At 40.7% G+C, this 25,302-nt stretch overlaps 2 protein-coding genes across 5 annotated transcripts; one reads left to right on the forward strand and one right to left on the reverse strand.

Annotated features, from left to right (window-relative positions):
* The first annotated feature begins 49 nt into the window (after nucleotides 1-49).
* On the forward strand, nucleotides 50-8,023 carry usb1 (U6 snRNA biogenesis 1). 4 transcript variants are annotated; one of them, XM_078257751.1, is made up of 8 exons: nucleotides 50-135; nucleotides 1,537-1,710; nucleotides 1,925-2,064; nucleotides 2,201-2,384; nucleotides 2,874-2,927; nucleotides 4,472-4,577; nucleotides 5,028-5,108; nucleotides 7,222-8,023. In XM_078257751.1, exons 2-8 carry the CDS (start codon nucleotides 1,538-1,540, stop codon nucleotides 7,327-7,329), a joined length of 846 nt encoding a protein of 281 aa, XP_078113877.1. In that variant the 5' UTR covers nucleotides 50-135; nucleotide 1,537; the 3' UTR covers nucleotides 7,330-8,023. The 4 variants fall into 4 exon arrangements, with proteins under 4 accessions (XP_078113877.1, XP_078113880.1, XP_078113876.1 ...); XM_078257754.1 differs by lacking the exon at nucleotides 50-135 and adding an exon at nucleotides 7,105-7,143 and having other exon boundaries at nucleotides 1,316-1,710; nucleotides 7,222-7,293; XM_078257750.1 differs by lacking the exon at nucleotides 50-135 and having other exon boundaries at nucleotides 1,317-1,710.
* A 622-nt stretch (nucleotides 8,024-8,645) lies between these two features.
* On the reverse strand, nucleotides 8,646-25,237 carry pla2g15 (phospholipase A2, group XV). Its single transcript, XM_078257749.1, has 7 exons — nucleotides 24,907-25,237; nucleotides 19,751-19,907; nucleotides 16,104-16,222; nucleotides 15,766-15,864; nucleotides 14,879-15,103; nucleotides 10,578-10,690; nucleotides 8,646-10,334 (listed from the first exon to the last, which is right to left on the reverse strand). Exons 1-7 carry the CDS (start codon nucleotides 25,055-25,057, stop codon nucleotides 9,933-9,935), a joined length of 1,266 nt encoding a protein of 421 aa, XP_078113875.1. The 5' UTR covers nucleotides 25,058-25,237; the 3' UTR covers nucleotides 8,646-9,932.
* Between the last annotated feature and the right edge of the window lie 65 nt (nucleotides 25,238-25,302).

Genomic DNA, 25,302 nt, shown 5'->3' on the forward strand with positions numbered 1-25,302 from the left:
ACACACACACACACACACACACACACACACACACACACACACACACACACACACACACACACACACACACACACACACACACACACACACACACACACACACACGGAACCTGGTGGCTTCGATGTAACACTCCTTGTATGTAACACGTTTTTTTCATCTATTCCGGTTGTTCTATCGAGTAAAAGGTTTTAGTTACTGTTTATAAGTCAAAACCATCATGAAAATAATGTAATCTTCCAGTAGTAAAACGCTGAAGTTGGCTTCCGATTCGTTGCTTCCTATTCGGCAGTTAAGGGAAACTTAAAACTGATTATAGCTCCCATTCACAGCGTACATAACGTACATTGCTGAGCGATTTATCCTCCGTTGTTGCACCTTTTACTGTTGTGAAAGCGTGTTAGACATTTAGGTAAAGTATTAATTATGTCTGAAACACATAGACCACATTCAACCAGGTCTAGATTAAAAACCACTATACCTAGACTAAATTATCCTCTCTGGGATAGTCTAGGTATAGTGGTTTTCGATCTTGATCTTGACCTGGTCCAAAGGAGTCTACGTTTGAAGAAATCCATGAAATCTCCCTTTGTTGCATTTTCTTTAATAGAATGAAGCTTTCACAAATTTGAAACGGTGTTTTAGGAATGTTTAGCTTCTCTGGGATAATGTAGTTCAGCTTTGACAAGTCTAGGTAGCCTATAGTAGTTTTTAATCTGGACCTGGTTCAATGTGGTCTAATTGAAGAAATCCATGAAATCTCCCTTTATTGCATTTTCACAAATAGAATGAAGCTATCACTAATCTCAAACTGTGTTTTTTAAGAATCTTTAGCCTCTCTGGGATAATTTAGACCAGATTAGTCAAGTCTAGGTATAGTGGTTTTAATCTGGACCTGGTTCGATATGGTCTGCATGTGAAAAAACAATCAAATCTCCATTTATTGCGTTCTCATGAAGACAATAAAGCTTTCACAAATCTAAAAGTGTGTTTAAGACCTAATTAACGCTGAATCGGACGCTGAAATGGGAAGTTTAGGCCTACTTCAGCTTTAATTTTTCCTTAAATGTTCCCTTAACTGCCGAATCGGAAGCAACGAATCGGAAGCCAACTTCAGTTTCAGTTTAACCAAATCTGTCACCTCTTTTTAAACGTCACGATGTCAGGCCTACATGTATTTTTGACTTAAGGGTTTCTTTAAGGCCGAGTAGTACACAAAAACACCAATACACAGATTCCTCATATGTTACACATATTGTGGCAAATCTCTGAGAAGTATGAAAGTGGAACTGACTCGAGGTGGTGCTGTGTTTCACTGGGACCTAAATGAGCATTACAACAGGTTGTTTACCTCGGAAGCGCAGGACTACGATAAACCGGCGTTTTGTAGTTCGAAGCCGCTGGAAAATACGTTTTAAAGCCGAGCAAACATGTTTCTTTTTCCTATAGTTTAACATGAAATACCTATGTCAATGCCTCTTAGTCTGTTAGCAAATGTAAATGCATAATTCATGTGTAATATGTCCTGACAAACCACAGGATGTTGGTTGGCTACAGCAGCAGCTCGGAGGAGGAAAGCGAGTCGGCGGCTGCGGCAGCAGCGACTGATCGAAACAAAAGTTTTTCTCGAAAGTGTGAAGAGGAAGATGACGCTAACAATGGCAGTCCAGTGAGAAAGAAACACAAAATTGAGGAACAGGTTCCTAAAACGAGGTATGTGTTGTGCTGGCTTTCTGTAAGCTGGGTTGGATAACATGATTAACCAGAGACGGTATGGAGAAAGAGGATGAGACAGAAAACACAAATATGATCAATCGTCCCGTAACCTTTAACCTTACATGTAATTTTCTGATTTGATGATAAACCTATTGAAACTGTGTATTTTTTAAAGGTACTGTAAGGTCTTATTGGGCTGTGTTTCTGTTAGGCTGCCTCTTCCTGGTTGCCTGTTGGCCATGTTTCCAGATGAAGTGGGCTCACAGACTGAAGACAGCTCTCTTCATGGTGGGCGCTTGCGCTCTTTTAAACATGAGAGAGGCAACTGGGCTACCTATGTTTATTTGCCATGTAAGACCAACACACTACTGACAATTGATATGTCAATTATCATTGGTTTAATCTCATTTGGATGTGTGTGTGTGTGTGTGTGTGTGTGTGTGTGTGTGTTTGTTTGTTTGTCCCCTCTCTCTACTCTGCACATCAGACCATCCTGAGGAGGAGTTCAGGGAGTTGTTGGAGGAGCTGCTCTCACTAGCCGGGGACCTTGGTGTGGTTTTGACCCCGCAGGAGGAGTTCCACCTCAGCTTGTCTAAGACGGTGGTGCTCAGACACCACTGGATCCAAACCTTCACCCAGAGCCTCAAGGCAGGCCTGGTGCACTGCAAGAGGTTTGCTCACATAGCCATACACCGGAGGAAAACTTGTTTTTGCTTAACAGTGTTAGCCCTTGAGTTTGCAAAGCAGATACAGTATGTACAGGGAGTCATTTATAGGAAGGGTAATTGCATTGCTCTTAGAGACTAAAAAAGTGAAATGCTTAATGCAAAAGATATTAGAACAGGGTTTAGCTGGTGGAAAAAAAAAAACGGTATCACAACATGCAAAGATAGTAAGACAAAAGAAAATGAAACGATGAAGAGAAATTGAACAATGAAGAGAGTTTAAATACATATATATATAATCATTGTATTACTATAACTAACTAACTAACTTTCTCAGGGGAAGGTGAGTAAATCTTCATTTGCAGCAGCAGCCTAGAAGGATCACTTGCACTTCAGTTGGTGGAATAGTGAAAGTAGATTAGATAAAGATGTGAAAGTTACATCAGAAGCTGACTATGGTGGAAATGGCATTCTAGCTGTGTTTCTTGTTGCCAGGTTTGTGTGCTCAGCAGGGAGACTGAGGGTCTATTGTAACGCTGAGAGGACGAGGTACAGTCACGGCCTTTAATTCTCTCTTTGTCATAGTTAATATATATTAGGGATCGACCGATACTGGTTTTTCAAGGCCGATACCGATAATTAGGAGTTAAAGCTACATTGTGTAAGAATTTCTCCCATCTAGCGGTGAAACTGTATATGACAACTGAATATTACTTTCTAGCTCTTCCCATTCCGAGCGCGTTGCAACTGCTACGGTGGCCGAACCCGAAATTAGCTCTTAGTATCTCCATTGTTTCTACCAGCTGTTGATCCAGGGTACAAGCAGCCGAAATGGGTTTCCTCAAGAGGGTGGCTGGCGTCTCCCCTTAGAGATAGGTTAAGAAGCTCAGTCATCCGTGAGGAGCTCGGAGTAGAGCCGCTGCTCCTTCGTGTCGAAAGGAGCCAGTTGAGGTGGTTCGGGCATCTGGTAAGGATGCCCCCTGGGCGCCTCCCTAGGGAGGTGTTCCAGGCACGTCCAGCTGGGAGGAGGCCTCGGGGAAGACCCAGGACTAGGTGGAGGGATTATATCTATACATGTGGCTCGGGAAAGGGAAGTTTGGGGTCCCCTGCTGGAGCTGCTCCCCCCGCGACCCGATACCGGATAAGCGGACGAAGATGGATGGATGGATGGATGTTCTAGCCACTCCAATATTGACTTTGGTCTTGTTGCTTTGCCTGTCGCGTTGTCGTTTTAATTCTCTCTTTCCCTCCCAGCTGGCATTCGTCACGGTGCCACTGAGTCTAAAAGTGCGAAAGGCGGAGGTATGTCCCTCTTTGGCTAAGGTATTTTAAAGATGGAGGCGCTACATGGCGGCCGTCATTCGTGCGGCTCGCCTGTATGTATTCTGAATGATTCTAAATGGCAGATTGTACGCGTACGAGAATATTTTGATTAGTTGGTGGAAGTAATTACACATGAATGAGCACATATTTGTGAGAGAACAAAGGGTTTTTTGCTAAGAATCAACTCAGAAAATTACACAATGTAGGTTTAATGATAACCCGATTATCGGAACCAATATGCATTTCCATTGAAAATGAAAATCTTTAAGTCAAAATTGAGATGTTGGAATGTTATAAACTCCAACACAAAACTTTGTTTAAATGCTTTAAGCAATTATTTAATAAATTAGAAACGTTCAACATAATACCCAGTAAAAGATAGTCAGATAGTGTTGTGGGCGGGACATTAAGTCAGACTCAGTGGGGAGTGAAACTGAAGCAGAGGGACTAATTAATTAACTTTATCTGTTATCAGGCAAATAAAATGCCGATACAGATAATCTGCAAACTGCCAAAAAAAAGGCAGATTATCGGCCAGGGCCGAGAATCGGTCTATCCCTAACAAAAAAATATATATACAACTTGGTCACCGGCTAAGGTGCTACTGTATAAACAAAAAAAATCTGTGTGGCACTATTCAGTTGTTAATGTTGCCAAAAAGATCCGTCAAAGGTACATTTTCATTCCCAATGTGTCTGTTAAATTCCCTGAGCATCAGTTCTTCATGGTTCGACTGCTTGCGTGTGTCTCTGTCTGTTGTCCCCCTGCAGGACGTTTCTGGGGATGGAAGTGTGTACTGGGCATGCTCAGTTGTTGGACCTGAGCCAAGTACTGGACAGAACAATGACAGAGTTTCACCTGGACACTTTCTATAAGGTTAGCGATCGACACACATTGTAACACACACACACACACACACACACACACACACACACACACACACACACACAAATAGACTTTGCCCTTTGAGATCTATAGCTGGACCATTGTCTGTGTCACTCCTAAGTTTGAATTGGTCTTTTTTTCTGTTGCGTTTGTCCCTGTGTAAATACAGTGAATCCACAGGGTGTAAATTAGATAATGGGATGTCCTTCTATGTTGTAGCATCTATTACATTTGAATGTTGGTTTAAGCTTATAGGGCAGTTGTGTTTTCATATTATTCCATATGATTTAGTGTAGAAATAATTATTAGTAATAATATTATATAGAATAATAATAATTATTAGAAACCTGCAGAAACCCTGATAAATTGTCCCAAAGAATCTAAAGTAGCGCACACATCCGTGTCTTACCGCCATAATGTTCCCACTGGTGCGTTTTCTAGGATCCATCTTTCCACGTGAGTCTGGCCTGGTGTGTTGGAGACTTGACAGGACAGATGAAGGAGTGCATTCAGGAGTTACAGGTACTGGGACATCTTGTGTCTGTCCGTCCTAACTTCCAACACTGACATCACGGTGTGTTCATTTTTACTTTAAAATAATTTCACCGTTCTTCGTAAACCGACAGTCAATTCTAAATCCAAAAGTGCCCCAGTGCGTTTGACCCATATACAGGTGCTGGTCATATAATTAGAATATCATGAAAAGTTGATTTATTTCAGTAATTCCATTCAAAAAAGTGAAACTTCTATAATGTATACATTCATTCCACACAGACTGATATATTTCAAGTGTTTATTTCTTTTACTTTTGATGATTAGAACTGACAACTAATGAAAACCCCCAAATTCAGTATCTCAGAAAATTAGAATATTGTGACAAGGTTCAATATTGAAGACACCTGGTGCCACACTCTTATCAGCTAATTAACTCAAAACGCCTGCAAAGGCCTTTAAATGGTCCCTCAGTCTAGTTCTGTAGGCTACACAATCATGGGGAAGACTGCTGACTGGACAGCTGTCCAAAAGACGACCATTGACACCTTGCACAAGGAGGGCAAGACACAAAAGGTCATTGCTAAAGAGGCTGGCTGTTCACAGAGCTCTGTGTCCAAGCACATTAATAGAGAGGCGAAGGGAAGGAAAAGATGTGGTAGAAAAAAAGTGTACAAGCAATAGGGATAACTGCACCCTGGAGAGGATTGTGAAACAAAACCCATTCAAAAAATGTGGGGGAGATAAACAAAGAGTGGACTGCAGCTGGAGTCAGAGCTTCAAGAACCACCACGCACAGACGTATGCAAGACATGGGTTTCAGCTGTCCCATTCCTTGTGTCAAGCCACTCCTGAACAAGACACAGCGTCAGAAGCGTCTCGCCTGGGCTAAAGACCAAAAAGGACTGGACTGCTGCTGAGTGGTCCAAAGTTATGTTCTCTGATGAAAGTATATTTTGCATTTCCTTTGGAAATCAAGGTCCCAGAGTCTGGAGGAAGAGAGAGAGGCACAGAATCCACGTTGCTTGAAGTCCAGTGTGAAGTTTCCACAGTCAGTGATGGTTTGGGGTGCCATGTCATCTGCTGGTGTTGGTCCACTGTGTTTTCTGAGGTCCAAGGTCAATGCAGCCGTCTACCAGCAAGTTTTAGAGCACTTCATGCTTCCTGCTGCTGACCAACTTTATGGAGATGCAGATTTCATTTTCCAACAGGACTTGGCACCTGCACACAGTGCCAAAGCTACCAGTACCTGGTTTAAGGACCACGGTATCCCTGTTCTTAATTGGCCAGCAAACTCACCTGACCTTAACCCCTTAGAAAATCTATGGGGTATTGTGAAGAGGAAGATGCGATGCGCCAGACCCAACAATGCAGAAGAGCTGAAGGCCACTATCAGAGCAACCTGGGCTCTCATAACACCTGAGCAGTGCCACAGACTGATGGACTCCATGCCGCGCCGCATTGCTGCAGTAATTCAGGCAAAAGGAGCCCCAACTAAGTATTGAGTGCTGTACATGCTCATACTTTTCATGTTCATACTTTTCAGTTGGCCAACATTTCTAAAAAATCCTTTTTGTATTGGTCTTAAGTAATATTCTAATTTTCGAAGATACTGAATTTGGGATTTTCATTAGTTGTCAGTTATAATCATCACAATTAAAAGAAATGAACATTTGAAATATATCACTCTGTGTGTGATGAATGAATATAATATACAAATTTCACTTTTTGGATGGAATTACTGAAATAAATCAACTTTTTCATGATATTCTAATTATATGACCAGCACCTGTAGTAGCAGTTTATCGCAGCCAAATCGGAATGCGTATACGTGTTGGCCGATTCAAAACCGTAGCACAAAAATTCCAAATGTAGAAGTGAGGTCGTTTATAAAGTGAAATACAAGTACGAACCTGGAAATAAACGTGGTACAGTATGAGACCTTTTAATAACCAAATGTAATGTTGTGGTGGTACTGTACTTTTTGCATGTGTATTGTTCTGAACACTACTGACCATTCTGATAGCAGGCGAGACAACGCTGGGTATAGAGGACTCAGATACAGGTGATTTGACTGAACGACTTGCACAGAATTTACCGGCTGATTACTGCTCATATCCCTATTTTTTCTGTTGACCGTTAGAGACTGATTGATGACCATGAAGAAGGACCATTTCTGCTGAGGTTGGACTGCGTGGAGCTGCGCTGCAGGACGGGAAACAAGACCTTCCGCTTCCCTCTGGAGCCCTAAAATTGGACATATGTACACCCTGACCACTCGCCCCTTTACAGCTGCGATCCTCTGAGCCACATGAATGAGCTGGAAATGTACCAATTTAGTGGTGCAAAGATGATATATTGTATTCCATTAATAACTGCTGACAGATATGTGGCATGTCACAACAAAGATAGTCCATATCCACGACGTTCCACTTCCGGGATTGCTCCGGTCCCGCAGGAAATTCCGATGTCCGCTTCCTTCGGCTTTCCTTGTGTCGGAATTTTAAACTCCGGATGATTTATGAGGACTATGGTTAACTGCTCCTCAGATATCTGCAGGGTAAATCCAGACAGCTAGCTAGACTATGTGTCCAATCTGAGTTTTCTGTTGCACGACTAAAACAACTTTTGAACGTACATGTTTCGCCAAAACAAGTTCCATCCCGAGGCTATTTTGCAGCGTCACCGTGGCTGCGTGCGGAGCTCAGCACCGCCCAAGACGATTGTGATCGGTTTAAAGAAATACCAATAAACCAGAGCAGATTTTTTTTTTCTCCCATCTCGGAAAATGCTGTGTGGACTAGCCAGACCCTCCTCCGCAGCGCCGTGGAGGAAGGTCTGGCAAAGCGAGACTAAAACAAAGATGATACAAGGCTCAATGGCAGTTGAGTATTGTATTTTAATACTGTATAAAAAAATAAAGTTGCTACTGGTTTTAACTATCACTGGTACTATTTTTATTTTTTTTTTTTATGCAAAACTAATGCTACGAGATGTGATCAGGGTTCAGAAAGGTTGAAGTGTCACCGAAAGTAGCTTTTAGAAAAATACGAGGCATTTGAATGGGTGGCATGCAAAAGCCTCAATGAAAGGAAGTTGTGGACTTTAAATCAGTATTGAAACCTCACCGAGTGGTTCCAACACAGTCATATCTTGCCATTTGACCTCACTGACATGAACACAGAGGAGAGAATTGGTAGGGTAAACAGCTTAATGTAATATTTTACTCCATATAAGGCAACACACATTTATGACCAACATTTATGATAGTTCACAGGAGATATGACACTCAAGAATATATCACATTGGTCCAACACAGAGAGAGACTGATGGCACAGCAAAATCATTTAGGTCAGAGAGATTCTCACTGCATGTCACACAAGGATTAGGAGTCAGGTTTTAAACTCTGCATGCAGAAAAGAAAAACTGGGGGAAAAAGATTTATACCATCAAACAATAAAAGTCCCCTCATTTGTGCCTGTGTAAATCCAGTCTGTCTAGGCACAAAATGTGTACAGACCCATCCAACATGTACTGTAAATGACATGGAAAGTGAAGAGAAAGAGCTTTAAATAGCAGGTCATTTAATTTAGAACAACAAATAGCCTGTCACTACCATTTGGCTGTTGTTTGAAAATTGAGCTTAAAAGCTCTCTCTTGACCGTCAAACAGTTGACAAAATAAAACTGGTGCTTTCACCTACATCTAATGTTCAGCAGCGGACAAAGCATCGCATGGCCTAAGCATGGAACTTTGTTCTGAGCTTTAGACAGGACAACTGAGCTATCTCCACAAATACTGAGCAAACTCTTTGATTGTTGATGAAGACCATGAAATGCAGTTGAAAGCCTTGTCACAAGCTAGTAATTGGACCTTGAGGTAAGTTGTATTTTTTAGCAAATCTTTTTTTGTTTAAACGTTTGAGTCCATTTTTCAAGCGTTTGACAAAACAAATGGTGACTAACAGTCCACTTGCTAGCTTTTTCTGGAGCTTTCAATTGCATCTCTGGTCTTCATCGATGAATAGAGCAAACTCAGTGGATGGAGCCGACTCCTTTAAGACCGTGAGGTGTTATTCAAAGCTCCTGAAAAAGCTAGTAAGTGGACTTTGAGTTAAGATTTTCTGTCCAAAAAACGGTTTAATCTTTTTGTCAGACCTTTGAGTGGCTGCAACCTGACTAAGGTATCCAGTCCTTAAGCGCATGACTCATGTAATGTGCACAACACAAGATAAACAAAAACCCCAGACCATCAGCTTGGCTGCATGCAAAAAAAACAAAACAAAGATCAACAAAAATCAAACGACAAAAAAAAAATTAAGCAAGTTGTTTTGGTTAGGGTCTACTTTTTAAACACATACCAAGCACAAACCCTGACCTGTTGCACTGAGAAAGATTATATATATATATATATAAATAAAAATAAAAAACAGTATGTGCTTTACCATTTAGCCTAACAACATTAGAGTCAAAAGAGTTCAGAAATCTCTCTCACAACTTTAATAAAAACATCTGACTTCGATTAATAGCTCAGGAAAGTGGCACATAGAGGATATCCCTGTGATTGACTTGTACATAAACGTCCTATATTAATATGTGGATTTAGTAGATAAAATCTCGGGGGTTCTTTAAAAGCAGAGACCAATATAAACATTATTGTATTTGGGCTCACTCAACAGTAAACAACATGACTAACATAAGTTGTATAATTACAGCTATACAAGTTATTTAAATTAACTTAATTCTGCACAGGAATATTTTGGCAGTCAATGTTCATGGAGACAGGCGAGATGAGCCTGTGTGTGTGTGTGTGTGTGTGTGTGTGTGTGTGTAAAGCCATCAGTTTCTGCCAGCATCACGGGGAGAACAGCACAGTCTTGATGTAAGACACAGTCGTTATGTTCAACAGCATGTTCACATGTTCGTTCCCTGGAAGCTCCTTTAACATCACAGGCTGTTTTTGCTTTCCCACCCACCGCCTGCACTGGATGCCGCTCCGTAGGTTCACCGTCCCGTCCCCGTCGCCTGACACAACCGTGGGCTCCACGTCGGGGAACTTGTCAGAGTACTGGAAGGCCTCCATCGTGGGGACACCACTGCCGTACAAGCAATGGACGGCCACTCTGGGGGGCTTGAGGTCGGCCACCAGTGGCTCTGTGTCCTGCCGCATCAGCCAACCGTCCTCAAAACCGATGTCTGAGTAGAAGCGCTTGTAGTCCAGCACAGTGTAGTTGGTGGTGGGCGTCTGCACCAAGACCTGGTGATGGATAGAGAAAAAAAAATTACTTTCTCAGTTGTTTGATTTGGTTACTTCTACCAAAATGCTTAAAGCTTTAGTGCGTAACTTTTTGATATTATCGAACGTCCGTTACATTCAAGCCATTGCCGAATGAATTGCTGCAAAGCTAATTAGGACTATCAGCTCCACAAAACTCAAGAAAATGATGCCTATCCATACATGCACACACACACACACACACACACATACACACACACGCACATGATCTTTGGGCCAGGAGTGGGCATAGGGAAGCAGCCAGGAGGTGGAGACAGCAGAACGTTGTTGGGAGCGAATCTTCAATGGGCTGATCACTGGGATGCGGTTATTATCACCTGTGGGCAGAGAAAAGAAATCCGTGTTTCATTTTCTGGCTTCTTTAAATAAAAACACACTACTCATGTCCAGGGAGACATACCTGAAACCCATGACACACAGATATACAGTGGAATGTGTTGCACAGTACTGTCTAATCCTGATTGTGTCAGGGTTACAGGTAGGAAAACATTTATCGACATACAGGATCTGATGTAAATGTCTTTTTTTTTTTTTTGCAATTTGGTCTGAGCAGTTTGAAGGAATCTGATAGAAGAACAAGGAGAGCAGTTTCTACACATTATTACACAGGCTGTGTTGTTTTGGACATTAAAAAAGGCATTTTTCTGACCGACACAATCTGAGAAAACTAACTTTGTTTGAGATCTATTCCTGTCTCAGGAACAAACTCTCGCGAGATCTGGCAACACAGATAAGCTAACGTCAACTAACGTTTGTGAATGCCCTAACAAAACTAATCTCCATAATACTAAATATGGCTTTTAGCTGTGTAAATATCTAATGTTAGCTAAAGTAAGCATACGTAATTAATAAATTTGTTTAAATACATAAATTATACAAATATAACTTTTCATCCATCCACACGACGTTCACTACACTTTCAAACGAGGCCACGCCAAAGACCCTAAACTGTGTCTGGCCATGCCCATTTAAGAGACAGGAAGTGTGTACTGTTTAAAGGTCCCATGGCATGAAAATGTCACTTTATGAGTTTTTTTAACATTAATATTAGTTCCCCTCCCCTGCCTATGGTCCCCCAGTGGCTAGAAATGACGATAGATGTAAACCGAGCCCTGGGTATCCTGCTCTGCCTTTGAGAAAATGAAAGCTCAGATGGGCCGATCTGGAATCTTCGCTACATGACGTCATACAGGGAAAGGTTACCTCCCCTTTCTCTGCTTTGCCCGCCCAGAGAATTTGGCCCGCCCATGAGAAAGAGAGAGACATCCTGGCTTGCAAACGAGCGAAAGCATGGCAGTTGGTCAAGGCCACACCCCCACCCTCCACCTTGCCCCCCCTCTCTCCTCCTCAATAGCATTTAAAGCTACAGACACAAAAATGGCACTCCTAAGGAAAGCTCATTGTGGGACTGGCTCGTAGTGGCTGTAATTCTGCACCAAGGCTGAATTTCGGGAAAGAATCTTAAGATACAGTATTAGGGGACCACTGAGGCCTATATAAAAGCATCCAAAAAGCAGCATGTCATAGGACCTTTAATACCATTGCCGCTGCTTGAATCTTTAGTATGGAGGATCTTTGGTAACACCATTAAACTGCTCACTCTTAAGGAGTTCTTTAGTGGTAAAATAGCAATGGACTCAAAGTTAAAAAAGGCATCTTTGAAGCACATTTAACTACAGTAGCATTAGCGACTTGCTCTAAGGGGACAGTTCGCTCACAGCTGTTCAGAAACAACTGTTGGATTTTGAACTCAGGTTTTGTTTCCCAGCATAGACCACATCAGACAGCAGATATTCATTTGGACAAATAAAACTAATCTTCGATGTCTTAATTAGAAAGGATGGAACATTAGTGTCTTGTTGAAGCCCCAGGCCAGTCCGACCATCTCAGAATCAAGCTTCGACGCAGGAGCAATGTCTAAATAATAGTTGGCCTTCAAAGGGCGATCATTAGGTTTATCCATGTGTAGTGTGCTTATTTATTGATTATATTTGGCATTTTGTAAATTTGTGGTGTTTTGTGTGTGCAATTTACATTATTCATCATTACTGAATTTTATTTTCACTTTATCAAGTGCCAGATCAGATGTTGTACTCTTTTTTTTTTTTTTTTACTCTTCAATCTTAAAGGGGCTGGTGTATTAGCAAGCCAGTTGGTCCAGTTAGCTACGTGACAGTTACACCTTAAAGTTAGAGGTGTTGATATTTAACTAGAAAATGCATTTCCTGCAGAAAATGCGTGTAGCTAAATTGCTACTGGATTAATAGCTTAAATCTGTAAGAAGAAGTTGAAGTTGTGAGAATAGTTGGAAGAGTGGGAATTGTTTGAATTGGTATGAATTTCATTGACAAGTTGAATAACACCACTAATGTAAAAAAAGTTGTGGAATAATTAAAGTTTTTTTTTTTTGAAAAGCCAATGCTTAAGCTAAACTGGATTGCTGGTTAAAATGTGTAAGAAGAAGGTGAAGTTGTAAGAAATGTGGAAAAGTGATAATTGATTGAATTATTATGTCTTTAAAAGTTGAATAATAGCCATATTGTATGAAAGTTGTAGGTGTTACTACAGTGGCACAGCAGTGGCAAGCGAATGACATATTACTGTCTGTAGTTGCAATTTAACTGTCTGGCCAATCTGCTGCTTCATGCTTACTAATCAATGTCCATGTTTGTAAACACAGAGGAGATCGCTTTGATCGCTGATGTTTGTAATCAGCTAACGACTATCACCTGTGTCAGACTGCTGCCATTAAAGGCTCTGACACACCAACCCGACAGCCGACCGTCGGAAGAAAAGGCAGTCGGACTGATCACTCGGCTCCCGTCGGTCCAAAAAGTGCCTCGGAACACACCGGAGCGACGCCGACTTGAGCGTACGTTCTGCGCATGCGTGAGACGTAATACGTCTCCATAACAGCAGGTAGCGTTAATCTGTATTGTCGCCCAAAAAATGAAAACCGGAAATGACAAAAGCGTCACGTGGGTCTGGCTTCTCCCGAATTTCAAACCATAATGGCTGCTCGTTCAGAATACGATCTCGTATTTTACGAAAATAGTTCGCCGAAACGTGTTTCTGAAAACATTTAAAGTGAGAAATAGGCCATACGGTTACTGAATCTGTCTGTTTTTTTGATCGACAGAGGTCAGTTTGAAAGATTTTCGTCAGATTTTGAGAGGCGTTCGTCACGCTCATTTCCGGTAAGTGTTTTGACATAAGTGCAGTGATTCGCTAGTCAAGGGCTAGCACTCCACCAATCAGATTGGTCATTGAGTCCGACTGCCCACTGGCCGATTCAACAAGTAAAATCAGCCCAAATTAAAGCCAACAGCTCCTCCGACTGACAACGGCACGGAACACACCAAACAGACTTGAGTCACCGACCTCACCAGACTGTCCGACGGCCGATAATCGGACTGGTGTGTCAGCGCCTTAAGGGTCACTGAGAGCGACCTGTGAAAGAAAGGCTCAGACAGCATAAACTATGGGTGGCATAAGTGAAATGACTTCATCTTCAGCGCTGCAAGAGAGTTTGGGAACGTATTGATGTAAAATCTATGAGGAAAAATAAAAAAATGTGGGCATATCCACGATTCAAAAAAGTGGTTCGCTGTGCCATTGCGTGGAAATGTCAAGGATGTTGAACATGGGCAGCGAATGGAGGAAGATTTGGAGCCGTTGTCATTTGGAAGCTCACCGAGCAAAATATACAAGTCCTATTGCTTAAATGAGCACATTGGCTGAAAGTAGGCAGGCATACCTACGTTTTGATGTATATATGTTTTATGACAAGAAACAATTGTGGGCGTGAGAGCAAGTTACAGAGAAGGGACTAAGATGATTGATGACAAAAACAACTAATCTCCACTTTCTAATCTTCCACTCGTTTGTGTGGAGCATTTTGTGGCACAGAGACAATTTATGCACACAAAAAAAGAGCTTGTATATGCTTTGTTTTTCTCTTTCTGAAGGTATGTGGGTTCATGCATACTTCTGTGTAATATTCATTCAAAATATTTAGCTTTTAATCTTTCTGTAACATTAGTATGCTCTCTTCTTTCCTCTTTTTAGGGCTGGGCGATATGGAGAAAATCAGATATAACAATATTATTGACCAAATACCTCAATGTCGATTTTGCGCCGATATTGTTGATAATTGTTGCTTTAACAAAATATTTACACAACTAGATTTTAGATAAATAATCATCAATAATAACTAAATGGTTAAAGGTTAATAATAGAACAGCTAGAGCAATCTGGTAAGTTAAGAAATTTACATTCATTTTAATTACATAACACTATCCATGTAAAAGATATTAGGATATCCAAAATCTAAGACAAAATCTACTATATAGATATATATTGCCCAGCCCTACTTTGTTTTATCCTGAACTTTTCCTGTGAAGGCAGGGAGATAACTGTTCTTGTCTACTACAAAACATACTGCAGGATCAGACCCCCCATAAGCATAATAAAACTGTTTGCATAATACCGGTTCCATATCTTACCAGAGGTGACCACACGGAGGGTCTTGGCCACCCCTGCCCATGGTGCTCCCAGGGCAATGAATGCTTTGATGTATCTGTCTTTCCAGGCCTGTGGCTGCTGGTTGAGGAAGTACAAGGTGTACATGTTGCCCATGCTGTGCGCGATGAGCACCACAGGCCCACCCGCCTTCTCCGCCATCTCTTCAATCATCTGTTGCAGCGCCAGGAAATACTCTTTATTCTCATCTGATAGAGGACAAAAGATCAACAGAGTAAATGAGTTAACAGAGCTGGCCCTGCTGTGAAATCCCCTGTATTGTATTAGAAGTTGGAGCGCTAAGCTAAGCTAAGCTCTAACAGGAGTGGACCAGTTGAAATATGTGGCCTGATGGGGAAAATGTCCTACACTTTCCCAGGTTATGTATCCCTATACATTCTGACTTCACTGCCAAAAATACCCACAATTTCCAATACTGGCTAGAACACTGCTCATTGTTGTTTGTTTCCTCATATTGGAAAATTCGTACTCCCAAAATTCATAGACGCAAGTCTTTCATGGGCTCCAAACCATTTAGCACGCCTGCTAAAAGATTCTGTAGATTCCTTAAATGCTGAATTTTAACACATTGCGTATGTTTCTGTGTGTCACATGTTTTAAATGTCCCATTTGCTTTAACACACAAAACACAAACAGATACATTCTCCAAATACCAGCTAATATGCTTTGTGTACTTCGGTCCTTGTGAAGAGCAGCAACACGAGTGTTGTTGTGACGTCACCTTAGGAGACTTGTGAAAACCATGAGAATGAAAATGTGTATTTTGGGTTTTACAGGTGGGGTCTCATCAGTCATGGGTTAGGATAACAGCTAAGGGGATGAATGTTAGTGCGTGTGCGTGGTTGCTTACTGGGGGCTTTCCTCCAATCATAGGGAGCTCCTCTGACATCATCATCTCGGGTGTAGCCCCAATCTACCAGCGACTGCACTATGGTAAAGAAATACATGCCTAGGACACACACACACACACACACACACACACACACACACACGAAAAGAAAAAATAAAGCATCATACATTTCAGTCTCATTCCAACACTTAAGCAGTGTTAACAAAATAACAAAAGTTATAATCAGATTCCTGTTTTTCTATCTTTGTGAGGACTCATTTATACCTTTGAGAGTGAGGACATTTTGCCCCAGTTCTCACTTCTCTAAAGAACTATTTGGTTTTGGGCCTTTAACTCACCAACACTGTGTTTGCTGGGGTCCAGATACTCCAGTGGAAATGTCTGTCCGAACCCCGGGACACGGATGTCCACACCCGGCGGTGGCGAGGTGCTGTGTGTGGTCCTGTTGTAGATCAGCCTGCACACGCACAAGTTATTACAAGGAGAATTTGTTCCGTGTCAGTTCTGCAATTGTGGTGAACCGCACAACTGTCACACTCACAAATACATCTCACTAGTACGAGGCAACAGAAACACTTCCCATTTCACATCACCATCGTCCCACCGCCTTGTTAGTTATGTGTGACAACAACTTCCCTAACTCTAAAACTTCCATGCAGATGTGAGAGAAGAAGTCTGGGTTTGCCAAGCAGAAGCATAATGAATCATTGCCTCGCGGTCCGCTTGGAAAGAACCAAGGGGGTAAGCCAGGAGGTAAAGCGTAGCTCCTATGGAGCCATTTTGTTGCTATCAAGCCATCACCCACCATTAGCATCCCATTGCCATTCATTTTGGCGCCACTTTGACAGTGAATAACTTTACATCTGAAGCGTTTAAAGATTATTTGTCCATTGTTTATTTCTAAAGAAACACAACAATGTATAAAAGGCTCCATTGGCTTATATATCTTATCACTAGTTACTAATGTTAACTAGCATTTTAGTTAGCAATAATTAGCCTGTGTCTATGTTATCTCCTAACATATAGTTACGCTCTCTGTTGCTGCAAGATTGGGAATGATTGAGATTTTTTTCTTGGTACAGCTACCAGAATACTTCCAACCCAGTTGGAGGCTGCGCAGCAACGCTCAGCCATCACCGCAAAAGTGCTTCTAATAGACTTCACTGGTCTCCGTGGAAAACACGTTGTCCATTTATTTTTCCTATGGAAAGAACCAATGAAATGCCTACTTGCTGCGCGTACGCTACCCCTCCTGTGTACGAGCCTGAGCTCATATTGCCTCGTCACCACCGGAGTTACTGCAAGTCTGCTGCAGAATGGAGGAGAGAACTCACCAAAAGTTGCCACTGCCGCGGTTACTTAGTAACTTAGTAAGTTTTGAGGAGTGAAATTGCGCTCCTTTCTCCTCTCTGCTCTGAGGCAGCGGCGCTCGTGCACGTCTGTGTGTGGGTCGAAGCCCCAAGGGCAGGGGGAGGGGTTAGACAGAGCCCCGAGGAGATGCTACTTTCAAATCTTGCTAGCTTTTCAACATTACCAACCCTGCCTTTAATGACTCGTCTCTACTTGCTCTACTGTTTGAGCATTTACCATTATCCTGTACACGTCACTTGTGGACATGGTTAGCAAAGGTTCCATAAGCTAGCTTTACACCCAAACTTGCAAAAGTGCCCCTTATGAACATCACAGTTAGCTTTAAGATTAACCCTTAAAACATTACAATATATTAAATGTACTTCTATTTTAAGTGCTGTATACACTTAGATTGAAACATTCAATTTTAAATTGGAGACAGTCTATAAATAATCGGTTCATTATTAAAAATCTGATTGATTACTGAAGTTACTTTGCTGAAAAACAATCTAGTCTCTGGTTTTATACTGCCTCAAGTTTAAGGTGGTTCCTGATCTCTAAATTAACTATTGTGTATCTGCAACAAAAATGCTGTTTGTAGCCTCAATGCCATGCCAGCCAGTCACATGAGTGCAATCATATGATGAGTCAGTTCTAAAAGTTATCTACTTATGACACGTTGAAGTCAACATGAGTAGATAACTTGTTTAATCTACTCATGTTGACTTCATTTTACAATGAGAGCATGTCGTTAGTCAAGATAACTTAAGTCTCAAATTAGCAAATCAATCCTTTAACTGCAGTTTAGGAAGCTGGGAGTTTAGAGTTATATAGATGAGAACTAACGGTCAGTTTTGTCTTGCTAATATCATGTTAGCCTGGATAAGTAAAACCATGTCTTCAGAACAGGGACCAGAGCAATAATACAACATTATTGCCCTATTTAATTGCATCACGCCAAAGTTCTCATTTCGAGATGTTGTAGCTCACAGTTCTGATGTCTAAATGACTAAACAATAACAATATATAAACATCCTTATGATACACAATTATGTTCCAGTAAACCACTAACAAGGAATAAGATAATAATAGTTGTATGGCTAAAACACAGGCTTACTCAATATTCTCCTTTTCAGTTGGTTGCTGATAGAGACATTAAAAGGAATGTTATTTTTCCTTCCATACGTTGTCGATAAATGGAGGGTCCGAAGGTCAGTTTTTCCAACGTAGGTAGATAACTATTAATGCAAAGCCAAACAGGTCATTGATCCCATCTACCCACCGCCTGATCCTATTGACAGCACCTCTAGGAAGGAATATGCACTTTTGGAATTTGCACCAGAGCATGTTTTTACAGAAAATCAAGTGTTTTCCTACAAAAACAGCAAAGGCAAAATATTTCAACCAATTTGGTCACCCTTACCATAGGAAAAAAATACCACAGTGATCATCAATAAAAAAAAAATTAAAAAAAAGTGAATTATAAATGTAATGTTCATGATCTCTTCACACAAAATAAAATAGCGATGTAAAAGAACATCAGATTTCCCTGGACACCGGACATCAACTAACCTTTTACAAGAGTACATCTTGTGCATTTGGTGAGGTCGATCAATGCATCACTGACTGACAATCAGTAGCCTACTTTATATCTGAATGTGAACCAGAGTCCTGCACGGGTCCAGTTTTGCAAAACTGCATATACTGTATTTCTTTACCCGTTACACTGGGGCTGTGCAATAATCAAATTTTGATGTCGATTTTAGCCTTCAGAAAAACAATGTCATTGAGAAAGTAAACTCTTATTTTGTCTTGTGTTCGGAATGACGCGCGCACTTTCGCCCCTCCCGAAGGCTAAACTCACTTAGCCAACACTGGAATATATTTCTTACTATTTATTTGAAGGGGAATTCAAAAAGTTCAAGGGGAAAAGTATGGAGGGAAATTTCACAGTTCAAGGTGTTTTCACTGTTGATTTGTTTAACTTTTTTTTTTAAATTCAATAAAAGGAAAATCTTTCCAAAAGTCAATGAGTAATCGTGCAAAATAGTGGTGATTTCAATATTGACCAAAATAATTGTGATTATGATGTTCTCAATATCGAGCAGCCCTACGTTACACCACTACTTTACGAGTTACCCATCGGGTAGTCTATATACACGACGTTCCACTTCCGGGATTGCTCCGATGCCGCCGGAAATTCCGCTGGATGTCTTTTTCGGCCGGGTGTCCGTTACCTTCCGCTTTCTTTGTGTTGGATTTATGAGGACTATGGTTAACTGCTCCTCAGATCTCTGCAGGGTAAATCCAGACAGCTAGCTAGACTATCTGTCCAATCTGAGTTTTCTGTTGCACGACTAAAACAACTTTTGAAATGTTCCACCAAAACAAGTTCCTTCCCGAGGCTATTTTGCAGCGGCACCGTGGCTCTGCCCGGTGCTTAGCGCCGCCCATGACGATTGGTTTAAAAGAAATGCCAATAAACCAGAGCATGTTTTTCTCCCATCCCGAAAAGCTGTGTGGACTACCCAGATCCTCCTCCACAGCGCTGTGGAGGAAGGTCTGGCAATGCGAGACTACCCATTGGTTACCTGCCCGATACCGTGCAAGAGTCTGACGTGAACAGATGTAATACCTTATGTTGTCGATCCAACAGTCTATGGCTACAGGGACCAGCAGTTCCAGGTTGAGCCACAGAGTGAAGAAGAAGTCAGTCTTCTTATAGCAGATGTAATGGACCACACTGGGTTTATCCAGCTTCGCCTCCAACTGGTTTCCCAGATCCCCCGGAACTGCAAAGAGTCACATTAGCAATCAATCACATATCGGCAACATCACTGTCACCACAAGATTTTCCAAGTATTGTTATTGTGGATATACAGTACAGTATAATGAAGTCTAATGGCAGTAACACAATGCTCTTCAATGTAAAGCACTTTAATTTGCCTTGTTGCTGAAATGTGCTATACGAATAAGGCTGCCTTGCCTTGAATGATTATTTCATGTCTACCCTGCTTCCACACACACATTTGTAATGGATATAGGACTCCTTCTTGTCAGTTATCAGTAATTCAAGAAGAAATAAAAATCTGGAGTGCTCAGAAATTCAAACAAAACATGAAAGTGCTCTTTGGAAGGGAAAACAAAAGTTCAGAATCGAAAAAAAAAAGAAGAAAAAAAAAGGTCCAAGGCACTCTTGCAAAAAATTTCAAAAGCCAGCTGGGCAGCAACCCACGCGTAAGAAGGCCGCTTGTGCCACTACGCGTGGGTTGCTGCCCAGTTATATTTTTTTTATGTACTAAGATTTCTATATGAAACAGCCATTTAAATAAAGGCTTTAAAAAAATGCAAGAAGAATGCCTTGGATATTTTTTCTATTTTAGACTATCAGTAATTCAACTTGAAATGAGACTAGGCAAAAAGCTTAATTTATTAGCATTTTCTTCTTCTCGCTTTCTGCCTCTCTGCACATGACCAAACAACATCCACAAAACAAAACATATGCATATATGCACATCTACAAAAGGCGTAATGTCTTTGATGTTAACTTTAAATTAATGGTGCCATTTTATAGATCTTTCATTGGGTCAGTTTAAACTTGTTCACTAGGATCCTGGTATCAGATTGTATTCTCTGCCACTGAGTTCTGAATAAACTCAGGACTAAATGGCCTCTTTCACCTATTAGTACATAGTTGAATAGGTCCTTGTGGTTGCCTTACTGTCAGTGTAGCACAAAAATCACAGAAGACACACACAGGCCTGTATCTATAACTGGAATATTCTACTGGTTGTTTGTAGAAATGCATTTGAGTGTCAATAGTCACCCATAGGTTTGTTCAATTGGCAGTTTGCACCTACTATCAATAATATTAATCACATGACAGTCAGTAGTATATGGCTAAAGTAAGATGGAAAGAAAGAACACATTTTTTCTAATGCCACATTGATGTGTGTGTTATAACAGTGTGTGTTATAACAGTGCAGCAGGGGGAGCACTGCCCCCCCCCTGCTGGCTGAAACTGGGAAATTGCACTGTTTCAAAAATGAGTGGAATAATTACGTCTGGCATGACCAGATCTTTTTTACATATTTTAAATAACACAAAACAACCAAATGGTGGTAGGTAATACATCTGATTTCATATACTGCTTTATTAAAAAATAAAAAATTTTTAAAAGGGCTGTGCCTCTCACCTAAAACCATTGTCGACACATATGCAGGACGCAAAAAACGAAAATTACTGTTGCACTAGTCTGGACATCTTTCCGTGCCAACACTGCAATAAAAGGTTGCCTAAATGCCATGTAGCCTATATAAATGTGATGTCAGCTTAATAATTGATTGCGCGTTTTGCGTAGATTTGGACTTTTATAGCCTATGTTTTATTCCACTTTGTTTAAACGGCAAAGTGGAGAGGCCTCGTTCACCTGTTTGGAGCTGGCTGGTTAATGTGACGCTCGTATCAGCCTTGCTGGATACACCGTGACTCTGTTTGTGGATCTACTGATCGCTGTGGATTACTTTTTTTTTCGTGTCATTGGATTACGGCAAAAAACGGATCTTTTTTTCTTAACATGTCTTAACGTTTTATGGTGTGACTGCACTTGGTTTCTGCATTTGGAGAGGCATCTCAACAGACCGTAGGTCAAACACTGATTGGTCACTGTTACATTTTAGTTGAATTTAAGTGTCGGGGCATCCCACCACCGTCTGTCTATTGCGTTCCCAGACAGCCGTGCCGCAATTGGATTTCATAAGGGCGGATTGTTAAATTGTTACAATGTAATTTAAAATCTGCTTTAAAAATAAACATATATGTTTATTTAGCATGTTTGTTTTGTCCATATGTGCTTGTGCTGTGTTCCCCAAGTGGTAGGCCAGGTCTCAGCTGCTACAATGAGTTTTTTTTGTTTTTTGCCCCCCCTGGCTCGAATGTCAAACTCCACCTATGGTCTTACACTATGTTATTCAATCTGCAGGGACTTGGTTTGTAACAGCAGCCCTATGATGTTAAACATACAATATATAATTTTCTGTCGCTGGGGGTCTCTTAATTAAAATACGAACAATCAACGCTTGATGCATGAGCAAAGAGGATATGCCATTGAAATAAGACGGTGACCAAATGACACGGACCGTGTCCTTGATTAACATGACAGATTTCTCTGGGTTTGAATTGGATTGTCGGAAACATTTGGGATAATGTAGGTACACAAAAAACAAAACAATTATATATATATATATATATATTTTTTTTTGTATATAACTTATATAACTCTAAACTCCCAGCTTCCTAAACTGCAGTTAAAGGATTGATTTGCTAATTTGAGACTTAAGTTATCTTGACTAACGACATGCTCTCATTGTAAAATGAAGTCAACATGAGTAGATTAAACAAGTTATCTACTCATGTTGACTTCAACGTGTCATAAGTAGATAACTTTTAGAACTGACTCATCATATGATTGCACTCATGTGACTGGCTGGCATGGCATTGAGGCTACAAACAGCATTTTTGTTGCAGATACACAATAGTTAATTTAGAGATCAGGAACCACCTTAAACTTGAGGCAGTATAAAACCAGAGACTAGATTGTTTTTCAGCAAAGTGACTTCAGTAATCAATCAGATTTTTAATAATGAACCTATTATTTATAAACTGCCTCCAATTTAAAATTGAATGTATCAATCGAAGTGTATACAGCACTTAAAATAGAAGTACATTTAATATATTGTAATGTTTTAAGGGTTAATCTTAAAAGTATGGGTCATGATCCAGCTAACTGTGACGTTCATAACTTTTCTGCATCAAAATGTCTAAAAACGACTAGACACGTTTTATAGTGTCTAGTCGTTTTTAGACATTTTGATGCAGAAACGTTACATATATTTTATCTTTAATAAATATATCTTATAACCATAATTCCGTTTTTATTTAGAGACAACTTACCTTAACCTTCACTTTTATTTTTCCTCACACAGATAGCACATACACAGCACATTGGTGTTTAACCACAAGAAAAATCAAACAGCAAGAGTTCATTGTGGGTCAAGCAGCTACAGAGACTCTTATCACATTACTCTAAAACTAGGGCAGCACAATGAATCGCAATGCCATCAAAATCGCAATATGGACTAGTGCAATATCCAAATTGCAGAGCCTTATTTGTTAAAGGCAAAATATGTGTCAAACCATTCTGAAGTAAGTATTGTGCTGCTTAGAGATGGTCCGATACCATTTTTTTGCTTCCAGATACGGATTCCGATACCTGAACTTGCGTATCGGCCGATACCGAGTACCGATCCGATACCAGTGTGTCATATATTTTATTATGTTTTAATAACTGTATACTACTATCCCTGTATGGATGTGATATTATTTCTATCTTTGTTGTCGGTCTGGCTCAAGTTGAAACATGAACAAACACAAACAATGAATGCCACAGAACCTTTTTATTATCCAGTTTGACAGTCAGTTATAACGGAAAAAGAACATAAATAAACTACTTTAACGTAGATTTTCTTTAGGGCTTTATTACGTGGTATCAGATCGGTGCATAAACTCCAGTACTTCCCAATACCGATACCAGCGTTTTAGGCAGTATCGGAGGCGATACCTATACTGGTATCGGTATCGGAACATCTCTACTGCTGCTGCAGAGACATCCCAGCCTACAATTTGCATCCTACTAGATAAAGAAAAAGAAAAAAACTTTGTTTGGTACCGATCCTCGCAAAAATCCCACTATAAACTTTGTTTTTTATTTAATATTTTTCAATGAAAATGAGAATAATGATACAAAAAGTAACATTCCTTCCAATAACGTCAATCATATCGCAATATCAGTCAAAATAATTGCAATTAGATATTTTCTCCATATCATGCAGCCCTACTCTAAACCCAATAATGTAGTAGAATAAGATATTTGAACTGGTAAAAAGGTGTTATGTTACAGCTTTAAACCAGGATTATGAATTGAAATTTACAAATGACACACTTTATTGTAGGATTAAACAGATTCTAGAAACGTCTAGATGGAGACTTCCATAGTATCCGTGGAACCTTATTGGCTGTAGTGCAGAATATGACTAGCCTATATTCTGTTCCCACTCAGTCATATGATTAGGGTACGTTACTGCTCTGATTAAAAAACAACCCACCCAACCACACACAGCTCTCAGAAGGATAACTTGCAGGATGTCTGCAGACAAAACGGTTTAAATGTTTACTTATCTCGTAAATAGGCCTACACGTCAAAATGAGTGCATTTTCTTCTTTACCCGAGTTCCTTTCCGTGACAACGGCCAGCCAAACCGCTTTCACAACATAGCATAAGACGCCTACCGCGACATTAAATCCTCAACAAACGATGACCAAATACATTTTCAGAATGGATGTAAACGAGTTACGATACAGCAACATAATACTCAAAATTCGACATACAGGTAAACGAGGCTCTCTACGAGGAATGGCTAAGAAAAATGACCGACAGGCCAAACATTTACAAAAGTTGAAATGTAAACTAACGTTAGGTATGCCCAAAGTTTATGAATATTTTCAAGCCGAACTGCCAAATAGTAATTTGAAAATTGTTTAGATGTACTTGAAGCTTTAGCTATATATCGTTTGCGGCATGCAAGGAGATCTATTTTGGTTTAATTTAGAAGGGAGTTTGGCCTATCTTGAATATTGCCCTACCGTAGCTAGCTGCTGATGAGCTGGCTGAAGTTGCGTAATTATTTAGCAACAGTTTGTTGAACAAGACTAGAAACACTGGAAAACACTTACTGAGGACCACGGGGGGTCTCGGGGGCGAACAAGAATTGCCGCCGAGACATCTCTCCAGCGGTCTCCCTCTGCTCCCAGCCGACAACAGCAACAATAACAAACCGACTTGGAGCAGCAAAGAGACGTCGGTTATCCGGTGCCAAGCCGCCATGGGTCCAGATGTTTCATAGCCAAGCGGTCATGGTCGCCTCCTTGGTGTGTGTGTGTACGTCTGCAGCGAAGTCTTTCTGGTTTGCTGTTAAAGCCCTCTGCTCATGTTTACCACAGTTGATGATAAGCAGTAAACAAGGAGGTGAATGATCACGAGGTGTAGATTACAGAGCACTCTACCGTCAATGCAATCAAGTCAAAAGCAATCGACCGCAGATGTAGTCAAACGGACGCAAAGAGAGATAG

Source organism: Sander vitreus, chromosome 8 (assembly GCF_031162955.1).
Source record: "Sander vitreus isolate 19-12246 chromosome 8, sanVit1, whole genome shotgun sequence".
In the NCBI taxonomy this organism is placed as follows: Eukaryota; Metazoa; Chordata; class Actinopteri; order Perciformes; family Percidae; genus Sander; species Sander vitreus.